This window comes from Boleophthalmus pectinirostris, unplaced genomic scaffold (assembly GCF_026225935.1).
Source record: "Boleophthalmus pectinirostris isolate CB_2022bp ecotype Guang Dong unplaced genomic scaffold, ASM2622593v1 HiC_scaffold_1, whole genome shotgun sequence".
Lineage (NCBI taxonomy): Eukaryota > Metazoa > Chordata > Actinopteri > Gobiiformes > Gobiidae > Boleophthalmus > Boleophthalmus pectinirostris.
The window spans coordinates 12,921,863-12,940,021 of record NW_026570970.1 but is presented as its reverse complement, the minus strand read 5'-3'; the positions used below and the strand labels follow the sequence as shown (position 1 = coordinate 12,940,021).

The window sequence follows — 18,159 nt, the reverse complement described above, 5'->3', positions numbered from 1 at the left end:
AGGAGGTTGAATAACTTTGTAGGCAAGTTGTTAAAGGGTCCATATTACTGATGTATGTTATAATGTTCTTATCAAAAATATACCTGGAGGAGTTTTGTTTTATTTACACAAGTTTAACAGACAAATCCTGCGTATTTAGGCTGAGTTCTTCTCTCACACAGAAAACACTCTGTTCCACTTTGCGATGTGGTTATACAGGAAGTGCTCCATCTTGTTTGTAAACCCCATACACCTTCACTAGAATCATTTGGATCATTTCAGCCCTGGAATTTCCAATCTCTCCTGAACAAAAGGTAAAAGGAAAACTACCACTTCTTGACATCACAAGGTGGACCAGAGCATTTTGACCTTTGGAAATGTAGACATACTAATAATAAAGGGTTAATCAAATATGTGTGAATGAAACAAAAGAGAACTTGGTGTCAATGATGTAAAGATATTTATAAATGTGTTTATTTTTCAGGTATTCTGTGAAGGTGGTGAAAGCAGCAGCTCAGGTGCTCAACACACTGTGGCAGTATCGGGATCTACGAACCATCTATAAGAAAGTAGGTCAAGTGCTATTGTTTATTGTATATGTACAACAATGTAATTATGATTTTTCACAGAAAAAGTTGAAAAGAATCATTCAAACAAGAAACTCTAACTCATGTTTATTTTTTTTTACTGATGCTTTTAAAGGCACTGTGGACTACCTTATTTTCAGCAAAACAGAACTAGATCCATGGTCCATAGTTATTCCTCACTTACCTCTTGCGTTAACTAGCATGCTAACAGTGTACTTCCTGATTCTCAGACAATGAAACGTTCACTGCAAAAAACAACAAAATGTAGCCAAGTTCAGATGATTTGAATTAAGAAAGTTTTATCATGATTTGAGTAAATTTCACTTGACAAGTAAAATTATCTGCCAGTGGAATAAGACATTTTGTATTTAAAATATATGAAAATACATCTTGCTACACTTAAAATAAGACAAACAACAACTCTTTGCATTAAGAAAAACACACTTATTTCATTGGAAGATAATTTTACTTGTCAAGTTAAATCCACTCAATAGCTGTTTATACAATATATCTGTACTGAAGAAGGTCTCAAATACATCGAAAAATATTGTGTACAGACCCTTTAATTTACTCTAAACAGCTATTTTAGACCTCATCAATCAAATTCCACTTAAGTTTAATTGTTAATAAACATAGAAAAAAGGGGGTTAAAATGACTTGTATAGTATTTTCTTGTTAATAAATGAGTCTGTATTAAACTATAAACAAGTACTTTTTCTTTAGTTTGTATGTCGAGGATCCATCCAAACATACAAAGCGATTTATACTTACTTTTTACTATAAATACGATGAAGAGTGCACCTATTTATTGCCTTTCTTCTATGCCCATAACCTACATGTTCTTCTGCATTTCTTCTAGGACGGCTGGACCCAGAACCACTTCCTCACCCCTGTGTCCACTCTAGAACGAGACCGGTTCAAGTCTCAGCCCGCGCTCCCCACCAGCACCATCCAGGTCTCCCCCGTCAACCACCCGAGTGAGTGCGCTGTCACAAGCTCCACCACGCCAAAATATACACACCGGCATTTTATGGAGAAAACATCAGGAATCTAACTCTAATCTAAGTCTTTTTCTGCTCCCAGCCGCCAGCGCCACGTCCTCTCCCGCCATGTTGGGCATCAAAGAGAGGAGGGACACCCTGCGGGACTACCAGAGGGCGCAGTCAACTATGCAATTTTATAGTTACCAGGGAGACAACAGTGTACATAAAAACCAGTATACAGGTATGGGCATGGATACAACTCGCTCTCAGAAATTCACTTCTCATCCAAGCTGCCTCTTCAGTTCTGGCCTGAAGAGAGGAGCTAAATATAAGGCACATATATTGTAATCGAAATCAAACGTTTTTAAATGGTCTAAATATAATGTAAACAACCAGTTAATTTGGCCAATTAAAGGGATTGTCCAAAATTTTGGACATAGGACCTCATTTCCTAGTGAGCCAGAGTGTTGGAGACGTGTGGAGACACTTTTTTAAATATTCCATCCAGTCCTTGTATTTGCAGAGGTCGCTGGTGCTAAGCTAGTGCATGTCAATGGCCATAGTTTTCCTGCCACTAAAAACAATCTTACTCACTCCACAAAACACCCGAAGCAAATCTATTATTACACCAGACTGTTGATGTAAATGTCTGTGTTGATAGAATCATTTTAGAGGTAAAACCAACCTTGTATTTGAAGGATTTATGTCTGAGCAGCAGCAGTGATTTGTACTTCCTGATAGAAAGTTTGGCAGCGGCGGACTGATATATGAGAAAATAGTCCCTCAACATGCGAAGATTCACGCGATGCAAGATTAGTTCTATTTCAAACACTATTCTATCGACACAGACATTTACATCGACAGTCTGGCTTAATAATAGATTTGCTTCGGGTGTTTAGTGGAGTGGGTAAGACTGTTTTTAGTGTCAGGATAACTATGGCCATTGACATGCACTAGCCTAGCACCAGCGAACTCTGCAAATAGAAGGACTGGATGGAATATTTAAAAAAATGTCTCCACACGTCTCCAACACTCTGGTGAACTCAGAAATGAGGTCCTATGAACAAAATTCCAGGCTGTCCCTTTAAAACATGTCATTTTCTGGAGGCAGCACATCACCTGAATGAAGACTCTCCATGGGCATAGATTTGTTTGGCTCTAATATTCTGCAGTATGTCCTAAAACATAAGTCAGGTTTGTGGAGATGCAAGCCCACTCACAGTAAAGCAGCATTTTCAGTGCAATAAACACAACAAACATGAAAAACATTATTTATTTTGAGTCCGTTTTTGGCTCTAAAAGTACATACTGTGGCCTTAAATTATTCTATTGATGGAGGTTTTATATATATATTAAAAAAAAAAAAAAAAACTGTATGTAAATAACTCCAAAAAAAGAGGACAGAATGGATATTTGGAGTTGAATTTTAAACTTATCTTCCAAAAATGCAAACTTATTTAAATATAACCATCTTTTTCCTCACATATTATCAACCAATGTGGATAAAATATATGATAATTTAAAATGATATAATGTGTGTAGACATTGTTCTCCAGCTTTTTATTTGAAACCATATTCAGAGCATGCCTCTCTCTCTCCTGGGCTGTAATCTCAGACTGGCCTGTAGCTTTTCTGCGCAGAGTCATATCCCTTTTATCCTCTGAACGCCGTAGGCAGAGTCTATAACCCGTCTCCCTTCTGCCATTATCTCTGCTCAGGCCTGTCAGCTCCTAGAAAGTTAGTGCACTTTTTTGGCCAGAAAACACAGGATATTAACTAATATTTTATATCATCTGAGAAAGGCATTGTCATTTTTCTTTTTTATTATTTATTGTGGCATAGTTTTTCAATTCATTTTCACAAATGATTTCAAATTTCAGTGCCTGATCTACTTGGATTTGAGACCACGGTGAATACCAGGTGGAGCTGTGGGGTGGCAGGGGTTTTAGTGCAAACCGTCAGTGTGTCCATGGGCAAGACACTTTACCCACGTTGTCCTAGAATGAATGTGGTGTGTGAGTGTTACGACCCAGCTCGTTTGGGGTGAGGGAAGTAACAAAAATAAAACCAAGATGTAAAATGGAATAAATTAAGTAATGTTTAATTAACAGGAATGTAAAGGTAAAATAACAAAACACAAAAAATATACAGAAAACAACCTAAACTAAGAAACAGAACAACAGAATAAACAGAGTTTTGTGCCAGAAAAGGGGTCACGCAGGCTTACACAAAAACGAGTGGTAAAACTTAGGGACACACACTAAACTAAAACACAAGTTCCCCAAATTAAACCACATAAACCCACAAACAGAATCGAGTGACCAAATCAAAAAAGGCACAAAACAGAACTAGACTAACACACAAACACAAAACCAAAATGGCATACTGGCCACCAAGGCCAGCAGCCCCCAAACAGGTGCTGGGAATCTCCTTAAATAGGGGGAGGTGGCTGCAGGTGAGGTGGGCGTCGACTTGCTCCACCAATCACAGACCAGGACTCCTGCAGCAGGAATCAAAGAGAACTCTGCAGAAATATTACAACTAAGGCCTGGGGCCGTAACAGTGAGGGATTGATTGGTGGTGGTCAGAGAGGCTGATGACACAGTTTGGCAGCCTGTAGTGTAATAATAATTTAGCACTACAGAGTATAGAGTGAATGATTAACACACAATATTGTAAAGCGTCTGGAAATGCACTATAAAATACATTATTGCTTTATTACTAGGAGTATAACAGTACACAAAAATCATGGTACTTTTGAGGTCATGGTTCGGCTCATATTCTCTACAGTATGTGAACAAAATGCAAAAACATTTACTTGTTTGTGTTTTTATTAAACCAACAACTTGTTTTAACATTATACAAATAGGAAAGTAAAATAAATGCAAAGTGCTGCTTCGTAATACTAATAAGTTAAATAATATATTCTCAAATAAGCAACAAATGTATGAAATATAACATTTTAAATATAAAAAATAAATTCCTTGTAAATATTAAACTAAATTTTTCAAAAAGTAAAGCGCAGTACTAACAGTTCCAGCATAAAGTTTTACTCAATCTTCACATTTTTGGCTAGAAAAAAACAACTTGTCCACATTGTCTGTAGTAAGTGGAGATCTGCTGACAGGGACGGAGATTCCGTGCCAGCGAAAGGTGAAAGTGGGGACTGGGGCTCAACGACCGTAGTTTTGCGAGGAATCACGTGGTTCAGAGGGATGTAGTCAAGGTGGAGGGCAATTGTTGTCAAGGCGGTCACCATAACTATAAAGCGCTGCAGGAAACACTGCCACACCAATCACGGACGAGTTTCCTTGTGAATATTAAAGAGCCAAACCTTCCTTGTAGTTGCACATGTAGTGGAAGAATGTAAACACACACAAATTGCACAAACTCACTCATGCGCAGCCCTGCGCCAAACCGAACGTCCTGTACTGAAACGGTTCAGCACAAATACATGTTACACCCCTTTTTATCACTACTATTAATAACAATTTTAGTTGATTTCAAACCTGCATAATGACAGGGGATGGGACAAGATGTCATGTCACAAGATCTCATAAGATAAAATTGCCACAAGAGGAAAAATATCTTTATCTTTCTTAGATTTTTTTTTTTTTTTTTCTGGACAAAAAAACTGTTAATGCTGGTGTTGAGTTACGTCTCTTGAGAAGCCACAGTTCCAAAAAAGCAGTTGTACAATGACAGAAAAATATATTTTAAAAAATCTAAAAACACTAAGGCCTAAATTATGAACTTTATTATAAGTTATATAAAAATCTCGTTCTTGTGACCCTAATCAATGACACAAATGATATGATAAATTCACGACAACCAAAATGAAAACTTCCCCTTTCTTCTTACATAGGCTCTAGATCTCACACAACAACTCTTTGGCGCAGTCTTCGTATTTGCTCTGCCTGTAATGAATGGTACACAGAGCTCCTTTTACTGACTGATCGGAAATGCAGAATAGCAGACCACAAAACAGTGCAGTGAACAAGGGTCCTTATTGTTGCTCGTTCTTAGCTTGAGGAAGACGACTTGGGTTTGGAGTGGGCACCGGGCACACACGGGCACACTCTCCAGCCCTCTCCAGCCCTCTCCAGTCTGCAGTGGGCTGCGAGCACATGGACGACAGAGTAAACACACTACAAAAATGTAAACCTTGCCAAGTTATAATGACTTGAATTGAAAAACATATTATATTGAGTACATTTTATTTGACAAGTAAAATTGTCCAGCAATGGAACAAGACTTTTTGTACTTAAAATATGAAAATACATTTTGCTACACTTAAAGCTGCATTGCACTTGTCTGGTGGAGTGTTCGTCAGATGCTTTTGTCCATGCAGATGTTATTGCATTGTCTGGAATGTTTCACAGTGTGGCATTAAACCTTTCTATTTTCATGGAGACCAAACTAGACCAAGTTACAGGTCAGATCTGTGGAAAGGCGACCACGCTAACCATCAGAATGTCTGTTTTTCTAGGTATTTTTGAGTTATAAAACCACCTTCAATTTAGTAAATCCAAGGCAGAGTCCTGCACCGGGTCGGGTACCCAAATAGTTGCTGAAATGGGCGGGTTTTAACTTTATGGAATTTTACAGGCGAGTATGTGGGCGGGTAGTGATTACACACGGGCGGGTCAGGACTAAACCAGGACTAAATCAGGACTATTCTTAGACTTGAGAGAGAGGCAGGGTCTCCGCAAAGTGCGATTGGGTGAGGGCTGCATTTCAATCAATCAATCAAACTTTATTTATAAAGCACTTTTCATACAAAAATGTAACACAAAGTGCTTTACACAGATTAAAAACAATCCCACATTTCCACCCACCCACCCACTAACCCAACCCCCACAGCTGCCCAACTCGACACAACCAAACATCACAGACACCCAAACCCCCCCCCCCCCACCCACCCCCACCCACACACACACATTAACCTGCTAAAATACATACAACGACACATAGTAAAATGTGAGGCTGAATACAGGCGAACCAGTTGAGAAAGCACCATCAGAGGAGCCGTCTACATCAGGAGCAGAGAGACGTCCACCACCACCAGGAACCACCACAGGAGCCAGGGGAGAGATGAAGCCCAAGCACCAACTCTCCACCATTTAGCTCCTTGAGGTGCGGAGCTCTGCACTGGTCCTTTCCCCTGGGGTCACCCGATGGTCTACATGAGCGCACCTCTGGGCCTGTCCCGACAGTCAGGCCTGGTTCAGTTCTGGTTTAGTCCTCCTGGTTCAGTTCTGGAATAAGTTCTAGGTTAGTCCTGGGTTAGTCCTGGTTCCATCTTAGTTCAGTCCGTGGTGTGTGTGATGCAAAAGTCCAGCATCTCAGTCAAGTTTCTTCTGCTCAGTATAATGCCTGTGACGTGATGATGGATTTTGATAGTTGAGCCGCGTCTATGAATTTGTATTCATACTGAAGAAAGCGTAACCGTTTCATTTCATTCTGTTAAGTTGTCTTCTGCTCAAATCAAGTTAAATCTTCTTAATTTGAGTAATTTGTACTTACTATATACTGTGCTGTACTAATATTACTTTTTGCCATGCTGCAGAAGCCACAGCCCCTCATGTATTACTCAGCCAACTGGAAATTGAGTTACAGGATTCCTCTGGCTTGATAGAAAAGCCAAGTCAAACACTCCTCCCTCGGGCTATGTAAACACAAGAGCTGCAGATGTTGGCCTAGTATTGATGTTATGCTATTCCTCTCTTGCACATTCAAGTGAAGTCATTTTCAACAGTTGGAATGTTCAGCTTTTTGTTATAATTTCTTGCGGTTTCTGACTATTTAATAATATAAAGTTGTTTTTGTTTTGGTTCTTTTGTCTTTTAGGGTCTGGGAAGCCTTCACCGTATTACTACTCTTCACCTACAAGAGAAGAGCCAAGACGAACACAGGTAAATGTACTGCAAAATCATGAATAATAGTCAACTTAAAGGTCCTATATTACGCAAAACTGATTCTTATGAGCTTTAAGTCGTGTTATAATGCTGTTACCTCATCGTAAACAGACCTGAAGTTGTGTTTTGTTTCATTCACACGTTTTAATAACCCTTTATTAGAAGAACTCAGCATAAATATGCAAGGTTTTTGTGTTAAACATGTGTGAAAGAAACAAAACACAACTCCAGGTCTGTTTGTGATGAGGAAACAACAAATAGTTTAGTGTATTATCTATGTACAATTTAATAAAGAACCCCCCCTTTGCTCTTTGATCTGAGCCTCAGCCCCAATCCTGCTCTGATTGGACAGATGGTGCCCTCTGTTGTGACTGGACGGTACTTAGGAAAATCTGGTCCATGATAAGACTTATCCCACCTCCCACCTATTTAAGTGTTACATAACATAAAAGAGGACAAGGACATACTGTATAACATTACAACAAAGAAACTCTTCTGATTAGGAATTTCAGGATTTTTCTTTTTACAACAGTTTGAGATTTTAATTCAATACATTGCTGCTATTTCTATCTGCTGCTATTTCTATGTGTTTTATAAAATGAGAGACCAGGAACCAACATTTCATCTTGAAAGGCAAGTTATAGTAATAACAATAGAACAGAGAACAACAGACTGAATAGGCATTAATATGTTCACGTAACATATTAAGAGTTATTCAGATAACTATAGTATAAACATAACTTAAGTTTACCAAACTCTCCATCTCACTCCAAATCACTAAATCCATTGACTTCTTCATCCTCTGTGTCATTTTTGAGCAACTCCACAACCTCCAGAGATAAACATAGTGCCACTTCCTTTTCTGTGTAGCTGTCAGACTCAGCATCAGTTCCAGTTAGAATTATTCCATCCATTCTGAATCCTGACAGGATGGTTTTGGTTGTCCCTGAAGTCCGGGCTTTGTCAGTCCATCCAGTGACTTCCAGGAAAGTTACATGGCGCACCCTCCCGGTTACCATAAACCTGTGTTCACCATCCTCGCTTTCCGCCATTCCCTCACAAGTTTCTCACTCACTCCAAACTTTCTTTCTGCTGCTCGATTACTGTTTCAACTGAATATTTCACTACTTGCAGCAGGACACATGCAGGAGACATGCGCAGTAGAGCCAAGTGACAGTGGTACAGGAGTAATAAGAGTAGTAGATACTGACACACAAGACTAGAGCGCCCTCTCAAGGCTGTCAGTGTGAAAATTTTAATATATAAGTCGCACCGGAGTATAAGTCGCAGAACCACCCAAACCATGAAAAAAGTGCGACTTATTCTCTGAAAAATACGGTAAATATTTGGATAGTTTTGTAATTAACTTAACTTATTAACTTAACTTATAATGCATAAAGGTTTATCTATTTTTGCTTGAGACAGAACTTAGAATAGGCAGTTCTGCATCTCAGCAAGTTTTGGGGACATTTTTCAGTAGAGTCAGAACTAACTAAAGTTTAAAAAGTGTCCACAATTCTTGTTACTTGCCAAATGAAGTGTCTCATTTTATACTCAGTAAAGAAAAACTCCTTCTGAAACTCTATCCAGAGGTTTTAGAATAGTGAAATATTTTGACAGTTGCCATAACGATTAACAATTTATCAACTATTATATCTTTTGAATGGGAGAAAAACTGTAAAATTTTGCAAATAACAGGACGCTGAAACCGATGAGTGTCCAAAGGTTTCAAAACTATGGCAACAGTGCTCATTTTTCATTATTATGAGCTGTCAAAACAAAATGTATCTTGTTTTAATGCTTAAAGTCCTCAAAAAGAAGGTTAAAACTGATGATGAAGAAGAAATTAAAGCAAAACATTTGAAGAAAACTACTTCAGACTATTTCACTCAGCAGAATGTACTCTACTAATCAAAAGTTTGGACTCATTCAATGCTTTTTTTTTTCAATGTTTATTACTTTTTACATTTGATGACACCAAATATATCTTGCTTCACATATTTGTTGTGTTCTGTATGTATATCAGATGTAGAAAGTAGTAGAAAAAACACAGAATGAAAGGGTGAATCCAAACTTTTGACTGGTGGTATAGCTGGATCAGCTCTTTCGGGCTCAATGATCAAACACAAAGAGACTGACATGTGTTCAGCTGCGGGTTAAAGGCTGAATCCGGGAGGGGCCCAGCTCGTCAGCTTTTGTGTGGGCACCAGTGGATGTGACTGCTGCGACTGGGAGGGTCTGGGCCAGTCTGGAGCTGTCAAGGGCAAAACTATTCAAACACACCCGCACGGATTACACCAGAGGAGGGCAAAGATGATGAAAGAGTCAGTCAATTTCAAATAGTGAATGTGATGAGTGTCGTAGACTAGTTTACAATACATTTTACAATAATATACACACATATTAAAGGTCCTATATTACACAAAATCTATTTTTTTGTGTTTTAAGCCAGTGTTTCCCAAACTTTTTGTCTGGGGACCCATATTTTAAAAGTCACAAACTTTCGCGACCCAAGTCAATGGACATTATTCGTAAATCACAAAATAAATTTGATCATTATTGAACATTAAAGAGGATATTTTATTGTTGACTGAGCGATTGTGTCTCTCTGAACAATTAGTATTACCATATTTTTCGAACTATAGACTTACTAAGGATTAGAAGGCGCAATATTAATAATGTCGTCTATTTTCATACATAAAACACATCAGATTATATTGGATTATAAGGAGCATTAAGCGAAACAAACGGACGATACTTGAGACTTTTTTATTTCCTACAAGGAGGACTCAAATATACATTGAATAATAATGTGTTTAATGCAGCTTTGCGCACATCTGTTTATGTTTTACAGAAATGAAACCTAAAACTACATTTGCATAAACTATAAGCGATAAAAATACAGGTCTTTCCTTGAGCTTCTGTTGGACTAAAGAACAGGACTCAGAATTAAAACATGAGGCACACTGGATTATAAGGTGCACTGTTGATTTTTCAGAAAATTAAAGGATTTTAAGTGCACCTTATAGTCCGAAAAATACAGTACTCAAGTTTTAAACAATCAAAAACTGTAATCAGTGTTTCCAGAAAATTGGTTTGGCTGCCGAAAAAATGAGGATCGGGGAGTGCGCGGATAAAAAGTGAGGAATGGAGGGTTGTGTAGAGATGTATATGTATGTATATTGCAGTCCTACATGCTGACCCAGTCTTTGGAAAACAGTGCTTTAAGACATGTTAAAATGGCATTACCTGATCAAAAACATACCTGGAGTTGTGTTTTGTTTCATTCACACGTGTTGAGTAACTTTTTATTATTAGTCTAGCCTGCATCTCTATAGTTTAAAAGGTTCTGTTCCACCTTGTGATGTTATGTAGTGGTAGTTTTCAAGTTAACAGCTACTTTTTATGTTTTATTAGGCAGTTCCTCGGCTGAAATCATCCAAATTATTCTAGTGAAGGTTTATGGAGTTTAAAAGCGCGGTGGAGCAGACTGTTTTCTGTTTGAGAGAAGAATTTGGCCTAAATATTCAGGGTTTATGAATGAAATAAACTCAACCCCAGGTATGTTTGTGATGAGGAAGCATTATAGCATAGATCAGAAAACAGACCCTTTTAATGCCACAAAACCCATTCATAATTTTGTATGTGTTCATTAGACTTTTTTACACTTTTCAGCTAAATTTGAACTTCCTTATTACAATGCTCACACTTACGGTACTTGATAAACGATTGCATTTGAGGAAGTCACACGCACTTTGAGCTGCAAACCCTAAACAAGATGTTTCCTGTCACTATAAAAAGTGAAACAAAAGTGCTTCGATATACTCACCACAAACACAAACTTTGTACATACATACCACAAGAGGGAAACTCCACTTATTGCTATCATAATGGAGGATGTCTCTTACAGGTAGAGTAGTATTAATGATTGCAAGACCATGGGAAACTGATGTATGTTTTAGTCTAGTGTATATATTTACTCTCCAGTATTTGCACTTCATGAATTGCACTGTTACTGTTTGCACAAGCCACACTAATATTTAAATACTCTAAAGGTCATTTTGTTATGACAATGACAATAAATCCTTGAATTTTTTATCTTTAATCTAGTCTTGTTCAGATGGATCAAAACCAAAACCAGAACAGCTAGTTAAAGCAACCAGGTCCAGTCAAATCTTATCCACAGTCAAAATCTGTATTTCAGATTTTTCTGTGTTTCTCATTTATACTCCACTATAATATGTGCCCAGTTGTATTTTGATAGTCACATCCCAAAGAAAACTTAAAATGAGTACAACCACATCTCCTTAAAGGTGTGTAACCAGCTTGTCTCCATTTGGATGTTATTACTTTGCCTGTTATGTTCCACAGTATGACACTAAGCAAATCTGTTTCCATGGTAACAGGCAACTAACGCCACCGGGCCAAGTTACAGATCTGTGGAGATGTTACCCTGCTTACAGTGTGAATGAATGTTTTTAATTGAACTTAAGAGCAATATAAACATTTATAATTGTATTTAATGTAAGACTTAAGGGACAGTTCAGAATTTTGGACATAGAACCTCATTTCCTAGTGAGCCAGAGTGTTGGAGACATGTGGAGACACTTTTTTAAATATTCCATCCAGTCCTTGTATTTGCAGAGGTCGCTGGTGCTAGGCTAGTGCATGTCAATGGCCATAGTTATCTTGCCAATAAAAACAGTCTTACCCACTCCACAAAACGCCTGAAGCAAATCTATTATTACGCCAGACTGTCGATGTAAATGTCTGTGTTGATAGAATAATGTTTGAAATAAAACTAACCTTGCATCGCATGAATCGTCGCATGTTGAGGGACTATTTTCTCATACATCAGTCCGCCGCTGCCAAGCTTTCTATCAAGAAGTACAACTCGCTGCTGTTGCTCAGACATAAATCCTTCAAATGCAAGGTTGTTTTTATTTCTAAAATTATCCTATCAACAAAGACAATTGTTTTGCTTCGGGTGTTTTGTAGAGTGGGTAAGACTGTTTTTAGTGGCAGGATAACAATGGCCATTGACATGCACTAGTCTAGCACCAGCGACCTCTGCAAATACAAGGACTGGATGGAATATTTAAAAAAGTGTCTCCACACATCTCCAATATTTTGGCTCACTAGGAAATGAGGTCCCTATGTCCAAAATTCCGAACTGTCCCCTTAAGTTTAAAGTCTGTTACTGTACTATGGAACATCCAAGGCAAAAGCCATATCATCTCCATGGAGACAAGCAAGCGGCAAACCCTCCACCACAAAAGTTACAAAGTGCACCTTTAAACGAATCTTCCTCTAGTTGTGAAAGATACATAAAACTACATTAAAAAAAACAGAAAACTCACAGATTTCCTTGTCTTTTTCAGCCTATGTATTACACGGATGAGCCTGGCAGGAGGAACTACGACACCTACCGAATGTACCTGCAGCATCCCCATGGTTACGACGACCTCTACATGGACGAGGTCATCACGTACCCCCCGCCCGCCGTCGACTACAGCTCGCAAACACACACACACAAAACAAACTATGTGGACTTCTACGCTAGCACGCGGCGACCATCTTACAGACCTGACCAGTACCCGGGCTCGCCTGATTCCTGGGTATAATTCATTCCATTATCGAATTTCTGGGAACATTTTGGGAGCACAAAGAAAACTTAAAAGACTTCATGAACTCGGCTTTAAATATCGATTGTGTGTTGTGTGTACAAAATGGTGGAGTTCGACAAAAGATGGAAGAAGGAGGACGGTATGTGTGCCAAAGAAGAAGAAAGTCTCGGGATGTTTTTTTAAGTTATTTTTTCAAGTAGAGAAAAGAATTAGATTGGGAATTCTAGTTGGACGTTCTAGTATTGTCTAGATCAATAGAAGTTAGTTTTTTTCTTTAGCGTGGTGAAGTTATGTCAGCGAGGGTGCGCGGCGAGAAAAGCAGAGAAGAAGAAATATGTACGTGCCGAAGCCCAAGGATCATGAACTCCGTAACTGTAAAAAATGAAACTGTAGACTTATGTTAGATTGTACAGAGGGATCAAAACGTGTACCTGTACTTACTGTTGCAAAATGTGTAATGCCATGGAGTCTTGTACATTTCTTTCACTTGTAAATAAGAGAAAAAAATGAAATCATGTTGGCTGGTTTACACTCATCAGCACTGGTTCAACAATAAAACTCGTGCCATGTTAAAGATCTCTATAGATATATAAATATGATGAAGAAACTATGTGGAAAAGATGGCATTATATCACAACCATGATAAAATAATAAAAAGGTCAGTTTTGTTTTTTAAATGATGTGATGTTGTATTTTATTTGGGGGGAAAAAAAGTATACAATAATACCAATGAAAGGCTTGAACTTTAGTCAACTCAACTTTATTCCAACTCTAGTGACACCTAGAGTTGGTTGAGTACTTGCTATGGTTTGACCCACTTTTACTTATTTTTCATATATACTAATTTTTTTATTTATTTTATATTTACATTTTTCAGAATACATAACTAGTCCAAATGTTTTAAAAGCAATATTATTTCAGTTGTCAAGCTTCAAACATTCACTAAACATAAATAGGCCTAATAGCTCACAGTGGAATTTCCTCTTCAGTTCATTATTATTATTATTATTATTATTATTATTATTATTATTATTAATAGTAGTAGTATTAGTAGTTTCATTATGTAGTTTTAGTATTGTGTTCATTTTATTATTATTATTATTTATTTTATTTTTTTTTTGAGGTAACTTAATTATTTTATTACTAAATTTAAAGCAAAGTAGCCTACATTTGCTTTATGCACAGTTGATATCTAATATTAAAAAACAATGAATATTATTATTATTATTATTAATAGTAGTAGTATTAGTAGTTTTATTTGTAGTTTTATTATGTAGTTTTAGTATTGTGTTCATTTTTATTATTTATTTATTTTATTTTATTTATTTTTTTTGAGGTAACTTAATTATTTTATTACTAAATTTAAAGCAAAGTAGCCTACATTTGCTTTATGCACAGTTGATATCTAATATTAAAAAACAATGAATAATAATAATAATAATAATAATAATAATAATAATAATAATAATAATAATAATAATAATTTGGTTTATGAATTATGATGTGGGACAAAAAAAAGTCAGTTTTACGGTTTGTTTTTGTAACGTAGCATATTGTTCACAGGGTGGCGCCAATTTAACCTTAATTATGCTACTCTAAATACCACAGGTGTTTAGAATCAAAGGAGCTGTCTTTAAACTGTCTATAAACTTCTAAAACACAATTTTAAAAAGCCTAATGTTATCTGCTTTAAAAAATGAAAGCGAAATTAACTCCTGCACCGAGTTAAGTTTTGTATTTAGTCAGCTCATGAACGTTAACTCAACAATAACAATAGTGGTGGGCGTTTCCGCGACGCACGCTTCCTGTGGCCGGTGACGTCATGACGCGTTTGGGGCATTAAAAACAACGGAGTGGGCGTAGAGCGGCGAGGTTTGGTGTTTGTGTTGTACTCTTCATCGCTTTACTACTTTACTACTTGCAAGGAAAAAAAAAAAATGGTTCAGCCAGTGTCTAAACCCGCGGGGAAAACAGCCACCGTGCTCAAAGCGGGCCATCCTCCCGCAGGTAACATTTTTCTCTTTGTTGAAATGCGTTAGATTTCCACCACGCTGATGCAAAGCGTGATGGTTTTGTACTCGACAAAGTGCCAGCGTTTGCAGAGCGTGACGTGCTGCCCAGTCTCCCCCAAAGTAACACCGTGTTCTCGCCGCAGTTTTTCCCTTTTTTTGTGTTATTTGCAACGAACCTTTACATGCACAATAGCTTACATTACTATGCATTTGTAATAGTCTTGGTTAGATCACGCAAATTTCTTAATTTTTTGCATCTTTTGTTGTCTTGCGCTAGCGATCCAGCAAGGGTTAAATCACGGTCGTACACAAAGTGCTAACTAGTCTCTAAGGAAATTATTTTTTAAAAAGTGCTCTTGAGAGTAGATTTTGCGTTTTCTTCTAGCTAAAGAAAACGTGTAATTCTGTTTTGTTTTCTTTATTTTATGCATAGGTATAAAATTTTGGTTAGTTAATTTAATAATATGAAATGAATGGGGAGAGTGGTGCAAGCCTAACAGGATGTCCCACAAAACTGCATTCACATCGATTTTGTGATTATCCAGACAAAAGTTAAAATTCATAATGTCAAAAATGTGATACATTATGTTCTTTTTAAATTATAAATTTGAAGAAGAATGGAAAAAACAAAGGTTTATGCAGCATTTTCACTCTCTTACAACCAAATATAGGCTTTGTGCTACTAGTGGTCAATCGCAAAGTCGTCTGTACAAATTGCCAATTTAATTATTGTGGAACTGCTGACCAAACATTGAATGAAGTCACTGTTATGGAGACATTATGTTCTATACGTATGCAGATGCCCATAGCTGGCTACTGTACAAGTGTTTATTTACTTCTGTGGTAGTTGAACCCTGCAGTGTTTGTTTTTGCAGACCCCTCCTCATCAACCCTTAGCCATAAGAGGCTTTTTAAGCATTATGTAGGTCACTTGCATTGAGATTCCCAACAGGCAGTGAGTGAACACGCAATAACAAAAACACTTCCAGGAGGACACTGTGTACATATGCAGTCTCTTGAAGCAATTTTCTTCCCCCACGTGGTTAGTCTGAATTGTAGGTTTGCGAAATGCCCTGTACTTGTTTAGAAATCCCTCCTTTTCATGTAATTGCAGAAAATGCTGAAAATGTGCGTGTTTTTCTTTTTGAACAGTGAAGGCTGGGGGTAAACGAGTGGCCAAGAAAAGCATAGAGGACAGTAGCACCCCGGAAAAGGATGCAAAGAGGACTGAAAAAATAAAGTAAGTGGAGTCTGCAGAATTATTGGCTCACTGATGCATGAACACTTCAGTATTTTTAGCCTAACAAGAAATGCCATAGTGAAGAGTTGCATGTTTCCGCGTGACTATCTAACTGTTGTCATGGCTGTGTTATTGTTTTGTTTTTTATAAAGGGGCGGTTAAATAATTAGATTTTTAGTTTTTAATTTCAGCTTATATTTTTGTTTTTTTGGGGCATGTGACTGATCAGTATTTTAAAATATTTGGCCGTCCCACAAACTAAAGTTTTAGTAAAGTTCCAGAGTTAACTTTTATGAAATATCTGTTTGCAATATAATATTTGTTGTACTTTTTTGCATCAGTGTGTACACATATTGTCAGATTGTTGGTTCGGTTTGAGCCAAATGTGAATAGAAAATACTGGTTCAACATTTCGGGGATTTTTTTTTCTAATCATACTCTTGTACTTTTCTGTATTTACATGGATTAAAAACGCATTAAGGAGTGCAAGCTGATGAATACAGATTGGGTGTGTCAAATTTCAGTTGGCTTTAACCTATGTCCAAGTGTTTAGGGCTTTTGAAATTCAGTCTTGCTTTAACTGAGACTAAAAATCACTGTTGTCACAATGTTATATAATGTGTGTTTGCGAAACACTAAATATTGTTTTCCAACAGGCCTGTCCCAGCTCCCAACAGAATAAACCAAGTCAATCTCCTTCTCTCCGGGACTCTCGACAAGGTAAGCAACTCTCCCTATTTTTCTATTGTCTCGAAACAACTGGCAAGACTGGTTCAACTGTTAACTTTTCTCTCGTTTCCTTTACTTTTCCCAGCTCAGCCACGACTTCCCAGAAACCCCCGTGAGCGTCAGACACAGCAGGGTCCGACCCGCCGTGGAAAAGCCCCACTGCCCCAAAACATACTTCATTCAGCAGCCCAGGAAGTTTTAAAGCGCTCCCCGTTTTCATAGGCAGACCTGTTAACCCATATGTGAGAGACTAGAGGAAGTCTCAGCGCCAAAGGGGGCTGGAGAGAGCTTTCATGTTGTTTGTATTTGCTTTGTTAGACAGCAGTGAGGCAGTGCTTGTTTACACTATACTCTGAGTATTTGAAGTATCTCTGTTATTATGAGATGAGACGAGACATTCCTGTAGATATATTGCAAAAAAAAGTTGATGCGGGGGGAAAAAATTTTGTGGTATGTGTTTGGGAAGGGGTTGGTAAAATGGAGTTTTGGATGTTTTCACAAAAATTAATCCAGCTTGTTGCTTGGCACTTATAATAAAAGAATTGCATTGTACCATTTTTGTGTCTTCTGTTATTGCAGTTCTTTGCTCTCTCCACTAGATGTCAGCACACACCAGTTAATTTGACTCAGGGAAAAAGGCAAACGCTGCAGTAAAAACCACCACCACTACTATTTTGAAGTAGTCTGTTTATTGTAAATGAACCAAAATGAAGGATCACAAGTGGTAAAAGTTCCATGACACGCTTAACATTCTTGGGGCTGTTTAATGTTCAGGTCTGGTCCCGTCTCTGCTGTTTGGGTTTAGGTAAACTCAAGTGGGTGGTATAGGGCTGTGGGACTGTTATAGGTGATGTTAGGCCTGTTCTTTTTCCTTTCCTTGCTGCTTCATAGTAAACAGCGAAGTAACAGCCTCTCACTGTTATGTCAAATTATACACTGATGATACAATACATTAGTTTCGTTCGCTCAACGTCAGCGGAACATGTTACCAACTGAGCGGATCACATGTACAAACTATGGCACATTTTCACGCCTGGCGAAACAGTGGCTCCTCTCAAACCAAACCTGCGCCCATAGTGTGGAC

At 37.7% G+C, this 18,159-nt stretch overlaps 2 protein-coding genes across 5 annotated transcripts in view; both read left to right on the top strand.

Moving 5' to 3' along the window:
* LOC110166534 (plakophilin-4) overlaps positions 1 to 13,774 on the top strand; it is a 223,403-nt gene extending 209,629 nt beyond the window's left edge. For all 4 annotated transcript variants that reach the window (XM_020931788.2, XM_020931786.2, XM_020931785.2 and 1 more), the window contains 5 exons: positions 464 to 548; positions 1,426 to 1,543; positions 1,650 to 1,790; positions 7,400 to 7,464; positions 12,849 to 13,774. In XM_020931788.2, coding sequence (XP_020787447.1) covers positions 464 to 548; positions 1,426 to 1,543; positions 1,650 to 1,790; positions 7,400 to 7,464; positions 12,849 to 13,091 — 652 coding nt within the window. In that variant the 3' untranslated portion in view covers positions 13,092 to 13,774. The remainder of the gene's footprint in view (positions 1 to 463; positions 549 to 1,425; positions 1,544 to 1,649; positions 1,791 to 7,399; positions 7,465 to 12,848) is intronic.
* A 1,166-nt stretch (positions 13,775 to 14,940) lies between these two features.
* LOC110166624 (death-associated protein-like 1-A) lies at positions 14,941 to 17,627 on the top strand. Its single transcript, XM_020931904.2, has 4 exons — positions 14,941 to 15,101; positions 16,259 to 16,346; positions 17,003 to 17,066; positions 17,161 to 17,627. The coding sequence occupies exons 1-4, from the start codon at positions 15,032 to 15,034 to the stop codon at positions 17,275 to 17,277; spliced, it is 339 nt and encodes a 112-aa protein (XP_020787563.1). The 5' UTR covers positions 14,941 to 15,031; the 3' UTR covers positions 17,278 to 17,627.
* Positions 17,628 to 18,159: the final 532 nt, after the last annotated feature.